Genomic DNA, 19,916 nt, shown 5'->3' on the forward strand with positions numbered 1-19,916 from the left:
CGTATCATGGTGGGCAATGATTTTACCACCTATGTCTTGAAGACAGTCGTCATGCACCTGCTGAACACCATCCCTTTGGAAAGATGGTGCAGGACGGAGTTTTTGCAGCGCATGGATGACATCATGCAGTGCCTGCACTGCTGCATAGTGGAGAAACGCCTGGACCACTTCTTCTTAGGGAACAAGGAAGTGCCTGACGAGATCACTTTGCACCCAGATTTCCTAACATCCAGCCCACTCAACCTCTTCCAGCACATGGCAGAGGATCCAAATGTCCATGCCCGGGCACTGCGTGAATTCCAGGAGCTGCGAGATCGGCTCAAAAGACTGTTGACGTTTGGGAACTGAGAGAGGCCTTAAAGCAGAGCTCTCCGGGGCACTCTGCTGACAGCAGGCGATGACCTCCCACCACAGAAAGAAGAGGGGAGAATGCAGGACACAAAAGAGGATGGGAAAACTCCGTGCAGCAACCCACTGCCAAGCGTGGCAAGATCCCCGTGTGGACAATCTACCAAGCGTAGTAACCACTGATGACTACGGTGGCTACAAACTCAACTGCTTGCCACGTGCTGCAGAGCTGAGCATGCTGGACATGGAGAAGATGCTGCTCAGTTGGCAGTGGGAATTGCTCCTCCGTGTTCTCTCCACAGCAAAACCACCCTTGCGGGAGGCACACCCCATGCAGCTGCTTGAAGCAGAGGCTTTGTTACCAGCTGGACAGTGACCATCTAGCTCTTGCACATTGTCCATTCACTCCGGGAGCTCAGCCTCTCCAAAACCCTAATATATTGCTTGCTTAAACAAACGCTTTGTGTGTGAGTGTCTGTATCACTCTTGGTCAGGACAGGCGGGCATGAGATGCTGACAGCTTGGCTGCCACAGCATCGGGGAGCATTTTGCTGAGGAGCTGATCCAAGAAGCTTCTTCTCTCTCAACTCCCCCATGCTATGTCTGTGGCAGTCTTCCTCTCTCTGCTGGCTCTGAGCCTTTTCCACACCCTACACAATATGGGAAAACGCTTGAGAGGTGTTCTGTAACTGTCATACCAAGAGAGATATAAATGTGCCAGTGCTCTAAAAGCCCAGGGTCCTTCCTCTTTGCACTCATACACTGCAGAACACAGGCAGTTCTTCCATGGTGTGCAAATCAAACGGTGTCCACATCATGTAGTCTAGGTATGGTAGGGCTTTGTTTCCACCCCTGGGGCAGTCGATTCCCGGTGTATTAGACACCCCTCAAAGTAAGAGCAAACTGTGGCCTGCACTCTGCTGCCAAAGGGATGGAGAAAAATGCATTAGCTATCTCAATTAGCTATGTGAGGAATGTTTTAACAATTCCAATTCGTGTCCATAAATTCGTGTCCATAAATAAATAAGTCTGTAATAATGTAATAATTGCAATAATTCTGTTTGAATCCTGCCTGCCTCTGGGCCCTGCACTGGCAATTTAATTCTTGAACCACAGATGCAGTGTGCTCCGGTCTCCCCCTCATTCCAGTCAGTTTATCACGTCTTCAGAAAACACTCCTTAAATTTATGAACCTGTTTGCTTTTGTTATTCCTAACTTCTAGTTCTAACAGTTACAGTTTTTCTTTTCTGTCTTCTCTGTCGAGATTGATTTAACACTGCTATAGATGTTATGTAGATGACTGTGAATAGCTGGGAAAGAATGTTTTAATTGCTTGTGAATCGCCAACCTGTTTGGGAGTTTCAGAACAACTGATAATAACCGGTGACTGCTGGTGGCTGTTATGGGATCCTTGGTATCTGGCCAGGGGGGGCCAAGAGATTAAGAGGAAGAAAGAAGAAGCTGAAGGACGGTTGGGAGACAAGACCTGCGGAGAGTGTACAGAGAGTGTTCCATAAACTTGGAATAGTGCCGAGTAAGTACAAAGGGTGAGAGGAAGACTACGAGCCTTCAGCATGAAAGACCCCTAGAGACCCCCAGAGGAGACTGATGCGCATGCTCCAGTAGGAGGAACTGGACCCCGGAAGCTAATTATAATAATCTACTTTTTTAGAAGTAGTAATGAATATGTATTAGTCTAGGTGCATAAAAATCAGCTGCTTGATGTAACTGGTGTGCGTCCTGGTGGAGCGGAGACTCCCGGTGCACCCAGCGCTGTTTGCTTACCTCTATTCCTTTATATTCTTTTAATAAATCCTATTTTTTTTATTTAATCCTAATTTGAATCCTGAGCCATTTATAACAATTTGGGGCTCGTCCGGGATGGCTATAGTTCCTGAATTCTGATTTAATCTAGGAGAGGCGCCCCACCATTTGGTGGCTCCTGTTTGAGTCAGATCGAGACTAATGCCATCCTGAACCTGAATAAAGGTAAGCAAAGAATTTAATTTTTTTTTGAGCTCCCTTGTTGCCGGCTGTTTTTTGCCCGTAATTCTGCGCGCGAAGATCCGGACGAAGACGACAGAGTCGTTTGGATACCGTTCGGTTCGATTCCGGTGTCCGGAATCGAACCGGATGAAGACGACAGTCGTTTGGATACCGTCTGGTTCGATCCCAGACGAAGACAGCAGAGACGCTGGTGAATACCGTCTGATTGGAGTCTGGACGAAGACGACTGATTCGTAAGATACCGTCCGGTTGGGTAAGGGTGCGGTTGCCATTTTTTGTGTGTGTGAGTGTAACTGAGACTTCTAAAGTCAGCGTGGAGGTCTTTTTGTTTTCTCACTGGTTCTAATCTCCTGTCGGGGGGGCTGGACTGGTGAGAAGAGGGATACGTGGGTGGGTGATAGGTCCTAAACCCCCTGCAAGACACTCTCACTGGGCAGCCAAGGGCTGTGGGAATTGCCACTAGTAAAATTCCCGGATGGGTCAGATAAAATCGAAGACCAAGGACCAGAAAGGGAGCAAATTACCAGATATATGACCAAAAAGTCCATTATGAATAATGATTAGAAATTGGAACAATAGGGGCCCCAGAAAATTAAAGAGTAAATTAAAAATGATCCAGTATTATTTGATAGAATGACCAAAAGAACCCTTAAGACCCCCTGTATTTTGATCCACGGAGGACGGGGTCTGTCAGGCTTTGAACATTAATAGTAGAATACCTGTGGATCCAGAAAAGAGCAAGCTGAAATATTGGAATTAGAAATTAGAGAGCAATTGATTAAGAACGAATATGTGCTCCATTTGTGCCTGTGCTGCGCTTATACCTCCAGATAACAGGAGCCTCTCAGGCCCTGAGAATCAGATCAAAAACAACCTCATGGTTCAGACTTTAACCAAGGGGTCTAAAATAAGGAGGACTGTTCACAAAGGGACAGGTTATGTATATGTATAGGAATGTTTATGTATATGTAACTCTTTACTAAAGCAATTTGTCACGTTAGGCCTGCACGACTTTGGGGGGACTACCCGCCCCATGCTGCACGGAACTGAGTAAACATACCTACTTTACAATCTTACTGATTGTGGAGTCAGCTTTCTGAGAGTCATTTTGGTGAGCCAGGCAGGAGACACTCTGCTCGGCTGCGGGATCAGCTGCAGCGCGGACGCCCCTAGGTGCACCCTGAGCGTTTTGCTCGGAGGGGACTCCACTCTCAGCTGCTCACCGCAGGAGCAAAGATCTCCTGAAACTGCAGACAAACGGTATGTTTTCAGCTGGAGGGATACTATCTGGAGTGTTAATAATTGTATGTGTTTTTATGTATGTATTTTGTGTTGAAAGTATTTGTGTAAATGTAAGGGTTTGAAACAAAGTGTTACAAGTCACTTCACAAAGAACACAGTCAGAGACAATACTTGTTTGGTTGGTTATCATTCTAAATTATATTCCTGTGGTATGAATGAGATGTGCTGGAGGCCTCCGTGTGCGAGTGTGCTGTGTGAGTGAGACGCAGCGTTGCTGCAAAGCGAGTGCAGAGTTCCGATCCGTTGTTCCTTACTCTCCGCAAGAGAGTGGGCAGAGACGAACGAAGTGCTTGACAGACTGAAAAGAAGTGCTGTTTTATCCAAGTTTTGAGTGGTGGTGCCTAATATATGGGCCCGGTGTATCTTGTGTATCTTGTGTATCCTATTTTTGCTCTTAAATGTTTTGACTGTGACAAGAAAAAGGCAGGAGCATGATATGACATGCTTCCTGCAACATATGAGGCCCGCACAGGCCGAGACCGGAGCGGCACCGAGAGACCGGAGCGGCGCCGGGAGAGCCGAGACACTACGGAGGGACTACCGCTGGACGGAGAGAGCCCTGAGAGACGCTGCAGAGCCACGGACGACTCTGAGAGACACAGAATAGACCTGACAGAAGCTGCAAAACGCGGGGAAATTGAAGTAATTGCAGAACATCCGAGATCGAGTTGCTACGGGAGACCAGAGGCGTCAGTGGACACCGGTAGCTGACCCTCACCGTGAGGCGAGTTGGCACAGAGCAGAGGGACGGACATCAGGACCCTGCAGCCTGTCTGACATAACCATGGAGGCAGCGGCAGCAGCGGCTGTGCTGCTTCACTCTAGCATTCTTTTTATAAAAGGTTTATCTTGCAATATAAAAAAGACTATTCGTCCCCAGATCGGTGTTATAACTATTACTAATGACGACTTAGCTCTATTGCAGGGCAGGAGTGCAGAGACGCAGATTACACTGCCAAATGACCACCGGCAGGCTCTTTCACAAACCTAAGGTTGAAGCTGGCACTGCCTGCAGCCGTATAGCAGACGTTACACTCTCTTTCCTAACTAGTAATCATGTGTCTTATCCATTTGTGGTGAATGGCCAGTGACAAAAAGAAAAGGGGGGAGACAAAGACAGAAACGGTACAAGGAGGATGCCACTGACACTAACAGCATGGGTAATAGGAGTAGTATAAGTGACACAGGTGACGGTGCAGGGCGCTCTGCCTGCTGCTCGCCTTCACCTGACTGTGCACTGCTGCCAACGGTGCTAGAGTAAAATGTGAAGACTGCTCAGATGGCAGTGATGAGAGTGCTTGTGTGAAGAAGATGTGTACTGAATCTGACTTTGTGTGCATAGATATCAATAAAGTGTGTAACCAGCAGAGAGACTGCAAGGACTGGGGTGATGAGCCCCTGAAGGAATGCAACATAAATGAATGTGACTGTCCAGCTGGGTTTGACTTTGTAGAAAAGAGAAACTGTGGAATTGATGAATGTCAAAACCCTGGTATCTGTAGTCAAATCTGTATCAATCTGAAAGGTGGCTACAAATGTGAACGTAGCCGTGGCTATCAGATGAATCCTGCTACAGGAACTGGGAAAGGGCCATACCGGTACAAAAACACAAATAACACCTGTGATTACAATGACGCTGCTAAGCAGGGTTTAGGAGTTTATAGCATGGAGACAAGGGGTAACAACTACAGTGTTTGGAACAATTGTACAGCTTTGGCCTTGCCTCCTGATGTGCTTCTGATTTGTGGGGATGGGGCCTGGCATGGTATCCCTGCAAATGCTATCAGATGTCCATGTTACTTAGATAAACTCATGGTATTTGCTCCTAGCTTGTTACAGTTGCGTGAGATCACCAGACATAAATGGGCATTGCTTGCACCGGATAGCAATGATAATGTTGAATTGTGTGGGGTTGCAGCTAGAGCAGCATTGGCAATTTTAGTGCTTGGAGTGGCATCTGCGGCCGCACGTAACAACTCAGAAAAATTGGTATGCTGGGCCAAGAAGCAAGCCTATGCCATGACAGAGATACTTGAGGAGATGTTACCAGATCAAAATAGTCTGCGACATGCGCTCTTACAGGATCAAGCTGCTATTGACTTTTTGCTTTTGGCTCAAGGGCATGGGTGTGAGGGACTGTACCTTGTTTTACTGACTACTGAAACAGCTGTGAGAACAGCAGAAAGGGGTTGGACCCATGCATCCAGAGTAAAAGGACCAATAAATACCAAAACTTGGAGGGTTGAGTCCGCTCCTGGGGAACTGAAATTAAAACTAAAAAGAACTAATATTCCGGAAATAGGGCATGCTTTACATGAAACACCAGAAGAAGGGGACAAGCAAGCCCGCAATGAAGAAAGGTGAGAAGGCAAGACCGGGGCAGGATTCTCCACTGCGGTGTGTATAGTCTACCGAGGGAGGCAACCCCTATGGGTATTGACTGCCGAGTGTGAGGGCCTCTACCGGACTTCTCCCGCACTGAAATCAAGCTGTCCCAGAGAAAGAAACAAATGAGCAAACTGAAAATGTATGTATATAGTAAGAATTTTGTTGTTTTTTTTAACCTATTGTAATTAGTTTTCCAGGAGCTGAATCACTCTCGAAAGCCGAACAGTGACACGAGTTTAAACAGATTCTGGAGGTGGATCCAACCCCAAGGCATTTCTCACACCTTTACGATACTCGCTGGACGACGCAGAAGGATGTTATACTTCCTGGTACTATTCTTACAAGGGCAATTGAGCCATGGAAATAATTTTTTTATTTTGGGGGAGGAAGTGGCTAAGGCTTTTAATCTTAGCAATTGCTGGGTCTGTGGAGGACCAGGAGAAGCTGAAAGTTGGCCTTGGGTAGCTGGCCCAGTCGAACCTAAGTGGTGGGTTAGTAATTTGAGTGAGGTTCATGATGGAACACAGTTCTGGAAAGAGGAGGAGGACCCGTGGCAATTGCATTCATCAAGAAAAGGTATATATTGTTTAAACCGAACAGGAACAGTAAAAGTAGGAGAAAGCATTTGTAAATGGACTCTGTCCCCTGGATATGAATGTACTGATCCTGAATGTGGACCTATAAACTGTACAGCAAGTAAAGGGAAATGGAATACCACACATGTCCAGCTAAAAAACGGGACTTGGCTGAGATGCTCATCTAAGGAATTTTTTGGGCCTGGGTGTAAAGCCATGGCAAGAGCACAGTCAAAAGGACAATTTGACGTTCAAATTTTGAGTTGTCAGCGTGATAACACCACCAGTGAACAGCATGTGGTAAAAGTCTACCGCTGGAGGTGGCAAAATGAGAATGGGACACAAGTTTCTTTTAAACATTTCTGGTCAGCTCGTAATATGACAAATCGTGAAGGAGAAATTAGTTGTAATTGTGAGTGGGAATCTAGTGTGGGGGCTTGGAAGTGTATGTATACAAGCATTAATGAGGCAAACATTGTAACGGGGCCTCTTGGTAATGAGAACACCTTGTATTTTCATGCCCCAAGGAATAAAAAGGAGTGGGACGGTCCTTTTCCAAATGGGGTGTGGGCTTTAAAAGGACATTATTGGGTATGTGGCAAACGGGCCTACAAAAGGCTACCAAAAGATTGGTCAGGAGTATGTTACGTGGGATACATAAGACCTTTATTCTTTTTATTATCTCAAATACAAGGGAATCACTTGGGAATAAAATTATATGATGATATTGATATTGATAGGGAGAAACGATACATTGATACCTCTTTAGCCGGAGGTAGTGCTCAAAAATGGAGAGAAAACGAATGGCCTCCTGAAAGAATCATACAGTATTATGGACCAGCTACATGGAATCCAAATGAGGTAATATCTGGAGCTCGAGAACCTATTTATAATTTGAATCGCATAATTAGGTTACAAGCAGTTCTCGAATTAATAACTAATCAAACAGCAACAGCTCTGGATCTCTTAGCTGACCAATCTACCCAGATGAGGAATGCTATTTTCCAACATAGAATGGTCTTAGACTATTTACTAGCAGAAGAAGGGGGTGTGTGTGGTAAACTAAATTATTCTAATTGTTGCTTACGAATTGACGATAATGGAAAAGTAGTTAAAAAGATAACCAAGGAAATTAGAAAATTAGCCCACGTCCCAACACAAACCTGGAAGGATATGGAATGGGATTTATTTTCATGGCTGCCTGGTGGACCATGGGTTAGAAGAATGTTATTTTTTTTTGTTATGTGGTGTAATGACGTTATTATTTGTACCTTGTATGATACCTTGTTTTACATTATTAATACGCCGGGTGATAAATAGTACATTGGTAATAACTTCATTAAGAAAGGAAGGGAATATGTCAATTATGATGCTTAAGGATTGGAGAACAAACCGAGAACAAACTGATGAAATCCAATTATTAATAACAGAAGAGACACGAATTGGGGATATTAAAAAGAAGATAAGGGATTGTGAGGAATGTTTTAACAATTCCAATTCGTGTCCATAAATTCGTGTCCATAAATAAATAAGTCTGTAATAATGTAATAATTGCAATAATTCTGTTTGAATCCTGCCTGCCTCTGGGCCCTGCACTGGCAATTTAATTCTTGAACCACAGATGCAGTGTGCTCCGGTCTCCCCCTCATTCCAGTCAGTTTATCACGTCTTCAGAAAACACTCCTTAAATTTATGAACCTGTTTGCTTTTGTTATTCCTGACTTCTAGTTCTAACAGTTACAGTTTTTCTTTTCTGTCTTCTCTGTCGAGATTGATTTAACACTGCTATAGATGTTATGTAGATGACTGTGAATAGCTGGGAAAGAATGTTTTAATTGCTTGTGAATCGCCAACCTGTTTGGGAGTTTCAGAACAACTGATAATAACCGGTGACTGCTGGTGGCTGTTATGGGATCCTTGGTATCTGGCCAGGGGGGGCCAAGAGATTAAGAGGAAGAAAGAAGAAGCTGAAGGACGGTTGGGAGACAAGACCTGCGGAGAGTGTACAGAGAGTGTTCCATAAACTTGGAATAGTGCCGAGTAAGTACAAAGGGTGAGAGGAAGACTACGAGCCTTCAGCATGAAAGACCCCTAGAGACCCCCAGAGGAGACTGATGCGCATGCTCCAGTAGGAGGAACTGGACCCCGGAAGCTAATTATAATAATCTACTTTTTTAGAAGTAGTAATGAATATGTATTAGTCTAGGTGCATAAAAATCAGCTGCTTGATGTAACTGGTGTGCGTCCTGGTGGAGCGGAGACTCCCGGTGCACCCAGCGCTGTTTGCTTACCTCTATTCCTTTATATTCTTTTAATAAATCCTATTTTTTTTATTTAATCCTAATTTGAATCCTGAGCCATTTATAACAGCTATATCAATTAGCTATCTCAATTGCAGCGTACCACTTGGCTGCCTTTGATTCCAGTTCGTACTGGAGTTCTAGCATGTCAGGCACCGCAGCACTCAGCAGTGGCATGACTTTATTCAGGCCACGACAGTCCACTCACCATTAGACCTTCGCACTGGCCATATGGGACTATGAAAGGGTGAGTGAATCTTGCTGATCATCCCGTGGCTCTCCAGTTGATGAATTAGCTTATGGATGAGAATGGGGGGTCTCGGTTGGTGCCATATTGCTGCCGGTGCACAGCTGTGGTGGCAATCGGCACCTGCTGTTCTTTGACGCTCAGCAACCCAACAGAAGGGTCCTCCCAGAGACTGGGCAACGTAGACAACTGTTTAATGTCCTCTGTCTCTAAGGCAGCTATGCCAAAAGCCCACCGGTACCATTTTGGGTCCTTGAAATATCTTCTCCTGAGATAGTCTACGTCAAGGATGCATGGAGCATCCGGGCCTGTCACAATACGCGGCTTTTGCCACTTATTTCCAGTTAGACTCGCTTCATCCTCCAGTACAGTTAACTGCTGGGATCCCCCTGTCACCCCATAAATATGGGTGGGTTCTGCCCCTATGTAGTTTGACAACATTACAGTACACTGCGGCCTCTGGGGTCTGTCAGGAATGTCCCTCCTCACATCATGGTCGCTGGGGCCTGTCAGGAACATCCTTGTCCACCTCAGGGCCCTTGGTGCCTGTCAGGAATGTCCCTGCTCCCCTCAGGGCCATGCTGCAGTCTGGCCTGAGCCATCCGTGAGGCGAGTGCAGCAGCAGGGGGAAGGCTGGGCAGCACAGGGCTGGGGCACAAAAGCTGCCCCCCGAGGCCTTGCTAAGCCTGCAGCCAGGGCCCAGCCGCTCAGGGCAGGGCTCGTGGCTGTCCCCGCTGGCACTGGCCACAGTCCCTGCTGCCTCCCAGCTCCCTTGCCCCCTCTCCTACCTGACCCCAGGGGCCTGAGGCTCCTGCCGCAGCTCCCTCAGCCGCCAGCCCGCTCCCACCAGGGCCCACTGACCCGCTTCTCTCTCACCTCTTTCAGACTGTAATTTTGGCATTTTTTTTCACCCTGATGGTGTTGGCTTTAATCTACAAGTTGGAGAATGTCAGTGATGAATTAGGTGCAGACACGTGACAATGTATGCTGCAGCGTGCAGAGGAGCTGCAAGAGTGCATGATGCAGGTCCTGTTGGAAATTGAGGAGGCGGAGAAGGCACAGAGATGGGCGCACGTGGGACCCCTGCTCTTATCTGCCATGCAGTACTGGCAGTTCTGGGCCTGTGTTGGTGTTGCTCTCCTGCCCTTTTGGAAAGTATGCCTGCTCTTTAAAAATACCCAGAAACATGACAGTGATGACCAGAGCTCCAGCAGTGAAGAGGAGGAAGTGAGAGTACCACCACCCCCCAATGATGCAAGAGATCTGCCCAGATTTATAGCTGAGCGCGTCTACTGGCCATTCCTGGATCCGACCGTCAGATGCGCACTGGTGGAGGAGATTGTGGGAGACCTCCTGCATATCTTTGACTCAGTCATTCTATGAAGCTGCAGCGAGCCATCGGAGTGGGCGGTGCCTTTGAAGGTTGGAATCCCCACATGAAGGATCCTGTCTACCGCCTACTTGTGCCCATGACGGCCCCCCGTGGGCACTGCTTCCACCTGGAGCTGGGCAATGAAGAGGATCTGCTGGCGAGGAAGTCCTCTATCCGTGTGGAGCTGGAGTGCACGTGCGAGAGGGAGCAGGACTTTGGGGACGTGCTGTGCTTCCTCCACCATTCTGAGGAGGAGCTGAAAAAGCAGGGGCCGAGCCTCCTAAGCACCCTCTGCACGGACTCCTACCTAGATGCGGAGAAGACTGCAAGGTGGTTCCAGAACTTTGTGAAAACAGCCTGGGTGCTTATGCCTCAGTCGGAGGTTTACAATGTAGAAGTGCTGCCTTCCACCCGCACGTGCAAGTTCCAGCTGACAGGTGCTGCCAGGAGAAGACTCACAACTGAAATAGTATTTGGGGTGCAGCAAGAGGATTCCGATATCTTCCTGAGCAGCCAGATGAGAAAGGACACCTCCATCCCCAGCACAACATGGCCACAGAGCTGTTCAGCTGCAGAAAGGAAGTTCTTCCGGCACGTGGCCAGAGAAGGCATGTTCAACAGCATACACCTCAAGTGCATGCAGGTCTGTGCCCATTTGGTGGAGGGCACCGTCTTTCCCACCTATGTCGTCAAGACTATTGTCATGCACCTCCTGACCAACATCCCCATGGCAATGTGGCACAAGACGGATTTTCTGCTTCGGATGGATAATATAATGCAGTGCCTGCGTGGCTGTGTGAGGGAGAAGCGCCTCGACCACTTCTTCTTTGGCAATGAGATGGTGCCCGATGTGATTGTCCTGCCACCATCCTTCCAAAATTCTGAGCCAATCAACCTCTTCCAGTACCTGAAGCAGAACCCATATGCCGAAGATGATGCACTGGAGAAGTTCGAGGTGGTGCGAGAGCGGCTCAGAAGACTGATAACCTACGGACATGAAAGAAAACATCGTGCACGGCGAAGGCGCCGTGCTGATCGCCAGTGATGAACTGCTAGCATGCTGTGGAGAGACGGACCTCATGCAGCTCCAGAGGCTTGACACCAACCACTCCTGATACCAACTGGGCTTGGATCCTCCTTATTTTGGGACAGTGGGAGCTTCCCCTTGTCTGCTTAACATACTGAAGACAGCAAAGTGGTTCCAGGAACTGGTGACAGAAGCCTGGGTGGCTGCGCCTCAGTCATCCTAACTCCAGCTAATGGTGCTGCCCTCCACCCGCTTCTGCAAGCTCACGCTCCATCGAGATGATGCTTGGGGTACAGCAAGACAACTCAGACCCCTTCATGAGCTTCGAGTAGGCAGAGCGCGTTGTTAGCAGCAGCACGAAGTGGCCACAGAGCTGCGCTGTGCCAGACATGCAGTTCTTCAGGACACACGTAGGCATGCTCGGCACAACACTTTCCACGTCAGACATCTGCAGCTCCGTGTCTGTATCCTCTTAGGCACCAACTTTGCCACCCATGCCTTGAAGACAGCTGTCACGCACCTCCTGACCACCATCCCTTTGGGAAGCATGCACAGGAGGGATTCCCAGCCCCAAAGCCAGCAATGATTGTGGACGGACATCCTGCTTGCCACATGCCTCGGAGCTGAGTATGCTGGACATGGAGAAGATGCTGCTCAGTTGGCAGCGGGAATTGCTCCTCCGTGTTCTCTCCACAGCAAAACCACCCTTGCGGGAGGCTGAAAGCAGAGGCTTTGTTACCAGCTGGACAGTGACTACCCAGCCTCTCGGGAAGCGTCCATTCACCACCGAAGCTTTGACCTCTGCAAAAATACCAATACATTGCTTATTTGAACAATGCTTTGTGTGTGAGTGTCTGTATCACTCTTGGTCAGGACAGGCGGGCATGAGATGCTGACAGCTTGGCTGCCACAGCATCGGGGAGCATTTAGCTGAGGAGCTGATCCAAGAAGCTTCTTCTCTCCCAGTATCAAAGGCATTAACTAACACATTTTCTGAGGCATTAACAAAAGCCTTAGAAAATGAAGTAGGATACTCTAAGATTTATAAGCAATTAATTGAAGATGTAAATGGAAAATGTTACCTAGAGGTTTAACACAAATAAATAATGGGAGAGTTGTGATACCACGTTGTATTAGATGGTTATCGGAGAACATAGTAAAGCATGCTGGGGAGCTGAAACATTTTAACAGTTTTTAAGTAGAAAATGGATTGGCCCTCATTTGTCAGACAAGTATCACAACAAGGTGTCATATGTCTTAAAAAGAATCCACAGACGGGAATCAGCCCCCAAATGGGAACAATAGGGAAGGGAAACGTTCCTGGGAAACAGTGGCAAATTGGTTTCTTAGAACTCCCAAGGAAAGGGGGGTTCAGATGCCTATTGGTACTAACAGACACCTTTTCCAGATGGCCAGGAGCATTCCCATGTAGAACTAACAAAGCCAGAGAAGTGTCCAAAGTATTGTTGAATTACATTATTCCGAGAGTTGGTGTACTCTCAGTAATGTCATCTGACAGGGGACCACACTTCAGTTCAGAACTGACCCAACAAGTCAGCGAAGTGCTGGGGATTGACTGGCAACAACACACTCCGTATGGGCCACAGGCAAAAGGCCAAGTGGAAACAAATGAATCATTTGATAAAAGAGCAGATTGCTAAAATCTGTCTAGAAATCAATATGTATTGGTAAAACTAAGACCCTTAGAGATATTCTATGGCAGTCCTTACCAAATGCCATACAAAGGAGAAGATCTAACCCAAGCAGGAAACCAATATTTGCAACAACAACAACATATAGTTTTGGGCAAGCAACTAGAACAAATCAATGTGATATATGGAGTAATGATTTGTGTCAAGAAGATGGTTGATATTAATAAAGAAGGGGGAGATGTGGGAGTGTGGCCATGGGGGTCGGCAAGCCACATGGTTGATGATTACATCAGACTCTCAACGATGAGGCCATCAGGAATGTAAAGAGTTTAGAGGGAACAAAGAAGGGTGATTCGGGAGATGCCTTGCCCCCTCGGGTTGCTTGTTCTCCAGCCATTAAGGCATGGAAGTTGCTGGGTGTTTGCTGTTGCCGGGCAAAGTTGTTTGACCAGTGAAAAGTTGTTTTGAAAAGGACTGCTGTGGGGTGAAGGGTGTAAGAGGGGAGCCTGTCCTCAAGATGAAGAAGGCAACACAATGAAGTTATTTCATCAATAAAGAAGTAGAAAGAAGGATTGAATAGGGACAGGCTAGCAGAACAGGGACCAAGACAGGAACAGGCACATTGATCGCCTCATGAAGATAGGTTTGGCCAAACTCAGCAAACCGCTCAAAGAAGCTCGTACAGGAAGTCGCTGGAAATGGGCGCACCGCAGCTGGGAAGAAGCTCGAGCTGAGAGAAGCGGAGCCGAGCACACAACTGCCCCTCGCTGGTAAGCAGCTGCGCATTACGGGGAATCATACGTCCTTAGAAACAAAGACTGTCCTGGTAACCTTACAGCTTATTCCCTTTATTAACAATCAGACAGTTTATGATCCTGAAACACGGGACCAAATTGAGGTCAAGGTGTGGGACTCTGCTAATAAAATCGACCAGGTTGCGGTGGGATTGCTCGGCACCTGGCGAGCAATCTCTGAGGCCTTAAAGAGACACATGGGACCACAGTCAGAAACGTGTGGTTTGCCAGACAGCGAGGGAGCTGCGGGCTCATCCACAGATCCTTCTGCTACACCATCGGCTCCCCCACCGCTACTGCCATGACTTTGCTGTTACACCCTCTGGTGACCTGGACGTGCCTTTTGATCCAGGCCCTATTGGCCTTGAAAGGGAGCTGGAACTGTTTCCCTTCAATCCGGGAAGACTGGGATGCATGAGACCTGAAGGCCGAGTTACTTAACAACTTAAAGCACAACATATTGTTCCCACAACTAGCCCTGGAATTCTCCGGTGTTTGTAATCAAGAAAAGGAATAGAAAATAGAGACTGTTATAAGTCATGGAAGATATGGGAGCACTTCAACCAGACCAACTGTGCTCCCCCAGTCATGGACATTGATGGTAATAGACTTAAAGCATTGTTTGTTGCCTTTTCCTGCCTTGCTCCATGGGCTGCAGGGGGACAGCCTGCTTCACCGTGGGCCTCACCATAGGACGCAGGGGACTTCTGCTCCGGCGCCTGGAGCAGCTCTCCCCCTCCTTCTGCACTGGCCTTGGCGCCTGCAAGGCTGTTCCTCACTCCTCTCACTCTCCCAGCTGCTGTGTGGCACAGCGTTTTTTTCCCTGTCTTAAATATGCTCTCACAGAGGCGCAAAAGAACATTGTTGGCTCGGCTTATTGGCTCGGCTCAGGTCAGCAGTGGGGCCCTTCCCAAACATGGGGCAGCTTCTAGATCCTTCTCCCAGAAGCCACCCCTAATGCCCCCTGCTACTAAAACCTTGCCACGTAAACCCACTACACCAAGTCACAGCTCTCGTGGACACTGGCAAGAAATGGCCAGGTTGGCTGAAACCCCTTGGAGCGGAAGCCAACTGCTGTACTAAACGTGCTTTGATGCGGATTACTGGCAAAGTCTAAATTCATGGTGCTAATTGTTGGGGTGCAGAGGGCTGTGCAGACTGCATTATTGTCTTCATAAATCTGGCCAGTACCAGTTCTTGTCTCTCATCCAGACCTCCAGCTCTTTCTGTTGCTTGGTTAACACAGATTGATCCTGAAAAATCCCTGGCAAGAGCTGAGGCACTGCCACCCAGGGCCAGGCAGTGACACTGGGGGATGCCAGAGCTGGAGAGGAGCTGGGGGAGCAGCCCTGATGGGGGGAGTAGTGGTCCCAACAGAGGGACAGGGGGGAGCAATGGCCCCAACAGTCCTGAGCGGTTCCAGAAAGTTCCTGGCAGGTCCCAACGGCCCTAACAGGAGAGGGAACGTTCCTGACAGGCCCCAATGGCTCTGAAGGGACGAGGAACGTTCCTGACAGGCCCCAGTGGCTCGAGGACGACACTCACAGACAAAGAGTTTGTTCAAGCAAGACATTTATTGGAATCTTTGCAGAGGCCAAGCTCCCAGTGAAATGGACAGGCCAAGAACCAAGCCCACTTGGTATGAGGAGTCTCTGCGTCAAGCGTCCATGAAGCAGCCTCTGGAGCTGCACGGGGTCCAGCTCCCCACAGGGTGCTAGCAGGTCATCATCTGCCATCAGCAGTGCATGAAGGTCTCTGTCATGTCCGTAGATCAGCAGTCTTTTCAGCTGATCTCGCACCACCTTGAACTTCTGCAGCTTTAGCATATGGGTCCTGCTTCAGATGCTGGAAGAGGTTGACCGGGCCAGACAACTGGAAGGCTGGTGGCAGGACAATCACATCGGGCACCATCTCGTTGCCAAAGAAGTGCTTGAGACATTTCTGTTCCACACAGCAGCGAAGGTACCAACTGATATCATCCAGCCGAAGCAGAAAATCCGTCCCGTGCCACATTTCCAAGGGGATGGTGGCAGCAAGGGTCCCTGGCAGCAGGGACTGTGGCCAGGACTGGTGGTGACAGCCACCTGCCCTGCCCTGAGCGGCTGGGCCCTGGCTGCAGGCTTAGCAAGGCCTTGGGGGGCAGCTTTTGTGCCCCAGCCCTGTGCTGCCCAGCCTTCCCCCTGCTGCTGCACTTGCCTCACAGATGGCTCAGGCCAGACTGCAGCATGGCCCTGAGAGGAGCAGGGACATTCCTGACAGGCACCAAGGGCCCTGAGGTGGACAGGGATGTTCCTGACAGACCCCAGAGGCTGCAGTGTACTGTAATGCCGTCAAACTACATAGGGGCAGAACCCACCCGTATTTATGGGGTGACAGGGGGATCCCAGCAGTTAACTGTACTGGAGGATGAAGCGAGTCTAACTGGAAATAAGTGGCAAAAGCAGCGTATTGTGACAGGCCCGGATGCTCCATGCATCCTTGGCGTAGACTATCTCAGGAGAGGATATTTCAAGGACCCAAAATGGTACCGGAGGGCTTTTGGCATAGCTGCCTTAGAGACAGAGGACACTAAACAGTTGTCTACGTTGCCCAGTCTCTGGGAGGACCCTTCTGTTGGGTTGCTGAGCGTCAAAGAACAGCAGGTGCCGATTGCCACCACAGCTGTGCACCGGCAGCAATATGGCACCAACCGAGACCCCCCATTCTCATCCATAAGCTAATTCATCAACTGGAGAGCCACGGGATGATCAGCAAGATTCACTCAACCTTTCATAGTCCCATAAGGCCAGTGCGAAGGTCTAATGGTGAGTGGACTATCGTGACCTGAATAAAGTCATGCCACTGCTGAGTGCTGCGGTGCCTGACATGCTAGAACTCCAGTACGAACTGGAATCAAAGGCAGCCAAGTGGTACGCTGCAATTGAGATAGCTAATTGATATAGCTAATTGAGATAGCTAATGCATTTTTCTCCATCCCTTTGGCAGCAGAGTGCAGGCCACAGTTTGCTCTTACTTTGAGGGGTGTCTAATACACCGGGAATCGACTGCCCCAGGGGTGGAAACAAAGCCCTACCATACCTAGACTACATGATGTGGACACCGTTTGATTTGCACACCATGGAAGAACTGCCTGTGTTCTGCAGTGTATGAGTGCAAAGAGGAAGGACCCTGGGCTTTTAGAGCACTGGGACATTTATATCTCTCTTGGTATGACAGTTACAGAACACCTCTCAAGCGTTTTCCCATATTGTGTAGGGTGTGGAAAAGGCTCAGAGCCAGCAGAGAGAGGAAGACTGCCACAGACATAGCATGGGGGAGTTGAGAGAGAAGAAGCTTCTTGGATCAGCTCCTCAGCTAAATGCTCCCCGATGCTGTGGCAGCCAAGCTGTCAGCATCTCATGCCCGCCTGTCCTGACCAAGAGTGATACAGACGCTCACACACAAAGCGTTTGTTTAAGCAAGCAATATATTAGGGTTTTGGAGAGGCCGAGCTCCCGAAGTGAATGGACAATGTGCAAGAGCTAGATGGTCACTGTCCAGCTGGTAACAAAGCCTCTGCTTCAAGCAGCTGCATGGGGTGTGCCTCCCGCAAGGGTGGTTTTGCTGTGGAGAGAACACGGAGGAGCAATTCCCACTGCCAACTGAGCAGCATCTTCTCCATGTCCAGCATGCTCAGCTCTGCAGCACGTGGCAAGCAGTTGTGGTTGTAGCCACCGTAGTCATCAGTGGTTACTACGCTTGGTAGATTGTCCACACGGGGATCTTGCCACGCTTGGCAGTGGGTTGCTGCACGGAGTTTTCCCATCCTCTTCTGCGTCCTGCGTTCTCCCCTCTTCTTTCTGTGGTGGGAGGTCATCGCCTGCTGTCAGCAGAGTGCCCCGGAGAGCTCTGCTTGAAGGCCTCTCTCAGTTCCTAAAGTTCAGCATTTTCATGAGCTGCTCTTGCAGCTCACGGAAATCAGTGTGCGCCTGGGTGTATTGATCCGGGTCCTTTGCTAAGTCCTGGAAGAGGTTGGGTGGTCTGGATGTTTGGAAATCCGGAGGCAAGATGAACTCCTCAGGCATTTGCTCGTTTCCTAACCAGAAGTGGTCCAGGCGCTTCTTCCTCAGGCACGAGCGCAGGTACTCCACGATGTCATCCATGCGCTGCAAAAACTCCCTCCTGTGCCATCTTTCCAGAGGGATGGTGTTCAGCAGGTGCATGACGACGGTCTTCATCATATAGCTGGTAAAATAACTGCCCAGCGTGATACGGGCACAGAGCTGCATGCATCCGAGGTGGAAACTGTCCTGCTGGGCATTCGCGGCTATGTTCCGGAAAAACTTCATCTCTGCCACTGCGCAGCTCTGTGGCCATACTGTGTCCGGGGTAACGGGACCCTCAGAGTAATCGCTGCTCAGAAAAATGTCCGTATCACCTTGTTGTACCCCAAACATCATCTCAATGAATACGGTTGATCCGGTGTCATCAATCAAACGAAGCATGCAAGAGCGTCTGGTTTTCAGTACTTTAACCAGCCATGAAGATGAATGAGGCACAGATTCCCAGGATAATTTTGCCAGCTGCTGGAACCAGGAGGAGACTTTACGCACATCCAAGTAGGAGCGAGTGCACATAGTTCGTAGGAGGCTGGGTTCCTGATTTCTTCTCAGCTCCTCCACAGGGTTGTGGAGGAAGCACAGCATATTCCCAAACTCCTGCTCCCTCCAGCACGTGCACTCCAGCTTCACGCGAATACGAGACACCTTTGATGGCAGATTCCATTTGGTGTTCTGCTCCACGTGGAAGGAGTGCCCACGAGGAGCTGTCATGGGAATAAGGCAGCGGTAGACCGTATCACCCTCCCGGGGACTCCAGCCTTCAAAAGCACTGCCCACTCCAATGGGTGTCTGCAGCACTGGAGAGAAAGTGTCCTTAAAGACCCAGTCACAGGCACGGCAAAAGCTGCGCACCATTTCCTCCACAAGCCGGCAGCAGTTGGTCAGGTTTACCTGCTGCCGCTGGATGCTCTCTGCAATACAAATGGATGTATTCGATTCAGCGTTGAGCGCTGCTTCTTCCAAGTCCTCATCGCTGCTGGAACTCTCCTCGTCGCTGCTGTCATCAAACACCTCGAACTTTTTACGAAGCCAAAACAACAGCCAAATTAAGAGGAGAATAAAACCAAGACCGGCCCAGAACTGCCAAGATCGCATCGCACATGAGAGCAGGGCTCCCATATGCATCGAGCTCTGCTGCTTCTCTAGCGCCTCAATTTCCAACAGGAGCTGAGCCATGCGTTGTTGCATCTCCTCCGCATACTGCCGCATGCGCTCATTTGTAGCTTCATCCAATTCATCCCCGACTTCCTTTGGGCTCTCGATAAGCCCTGCGAGGAGATTATTTGCTGGCTTGAAGCCCAGCTGGGACCAACACAAACCCAGACACACGGGTGCCGTACCTAGCTGACCCACGAGGCATTGCCGATGGAGGAGATGGCTGCAAGCACAGCAGGACACTCTGCTCTCATTTGCCTGGGTGCTACTAGGAGTCCACCTCCGGCTTGGCAGAAACACGCAGAGCTGACTGTGTAATATTGCCCGGCACTGTGTTCCCTCACGTTTGCAGAAGCAACTTGCAGCTGTGAGAAAAATGTTTTTTCTCTAATCTGTATTTACACAGAACGGAGATAAAGAAATTCCTCAACAATCACTTAATCTCTCTTTGGGCTGACACCACCATCTTTGCTCAGCCCAGCTCCAAAGCAGCAACACATGCAAACACAGCACGCTGCTCTGCAGCCCGGGGAAGGACTATCACGTGAAAAACGAGGGCTGTACCCAAGTCCTTTGCACTGCAAACATCCACTGATGCAGGCAGCGGGATGCTGAGAGGGAGGGCAGCCCCATCTTCTGGAAGCTGGC

At 49.0% G+C, this 19,916-nt stretch overlaps 3 protein-coding genes across 4 annotated transcripts; 2 read left to right on the plus strand and 1 right to left on the minus strand.

Moving 5' to 3' along the window:
* The first annotated feature begins 1,783 nt into the window (after positions 1–1,783).
* On the plus strand, positions 1,784–8,552 carry LOC137856744 (uncharacterized). Of its 2 annotated transcripts, none has more exons than XR_011096757.1 (2): positions 1,784–2,615; positions 6,236–8,552. XR_011096757.1 is itself a non-coding variant. In XM_068682438.1 (2 exons), exons 1-2 carry the CDS (start codon positions 4,970–4,972, stop codon positions 6,273–6,275), a joined length of 1,089 nt encoding a protein of 362 aa, XP_068538539.1. In that variant the 5' UTR covers positions 4,140–4,969; the 3' UTR covers positions 6,276–8,537. The 2 variants fall into 2 exon arrangements, 1 of the variants encoding a protein (XP_068538539.1); XM_068682438.1 differs by lacking the exon at positions 1,784–2,615 and adding an exon at positions 4,140–6,018 and having other exon boundaries at positions 6,236–8,537.
* Positions 8,553–10,547: 1,995 nt separating this feature from the next.
* Positions 10,548–12,537, plus strand: LOC137857190 (inositol 1,4,5-trisphosphate receptor-interacting protein-like 1). Its single transcript, XM_068683398.1, has one exon. It carries the CDS (start codon positions 10,548–10,550, stop codon positions 11,583–11,585), a length of 1,038 nt encoding a protein of 345 aa, XP_068539499.1. The 3' UTR covers positions 11,586–12,537.
* A 5,381-nt stretch (positions 12,538–17,918) lies between these two features.
* On the minus strand, positions 17,919–19,322 carry LOC137857191 (inositol 1,4,5-trisphosphate receptor-interacting protein-like 1). The gene has a single exon (XM_068683399.1). The coding sequence runs from the start codon at positions 19,320–19,322 to the stop codon at positions 17,919–17,921; it is 1,404 nt and encodes a 467-aa protein (XP_068539500.1).
* Positions 19,323–19,916: the final 594 nt, after the last annotated feature.

Source organism: Anas acuta, chromosome 5, assembly GCF_963932015.1.
Source record: "Anas acuta chromosome 5, bAnaAcu1.1, whole genome shotgun sequence".
Taxonomy (NCBI): Eukaryota; Metazoa; Chordata; class Aves; order Anseriformes; family Anatidae; genus Anas; species Anas acuta.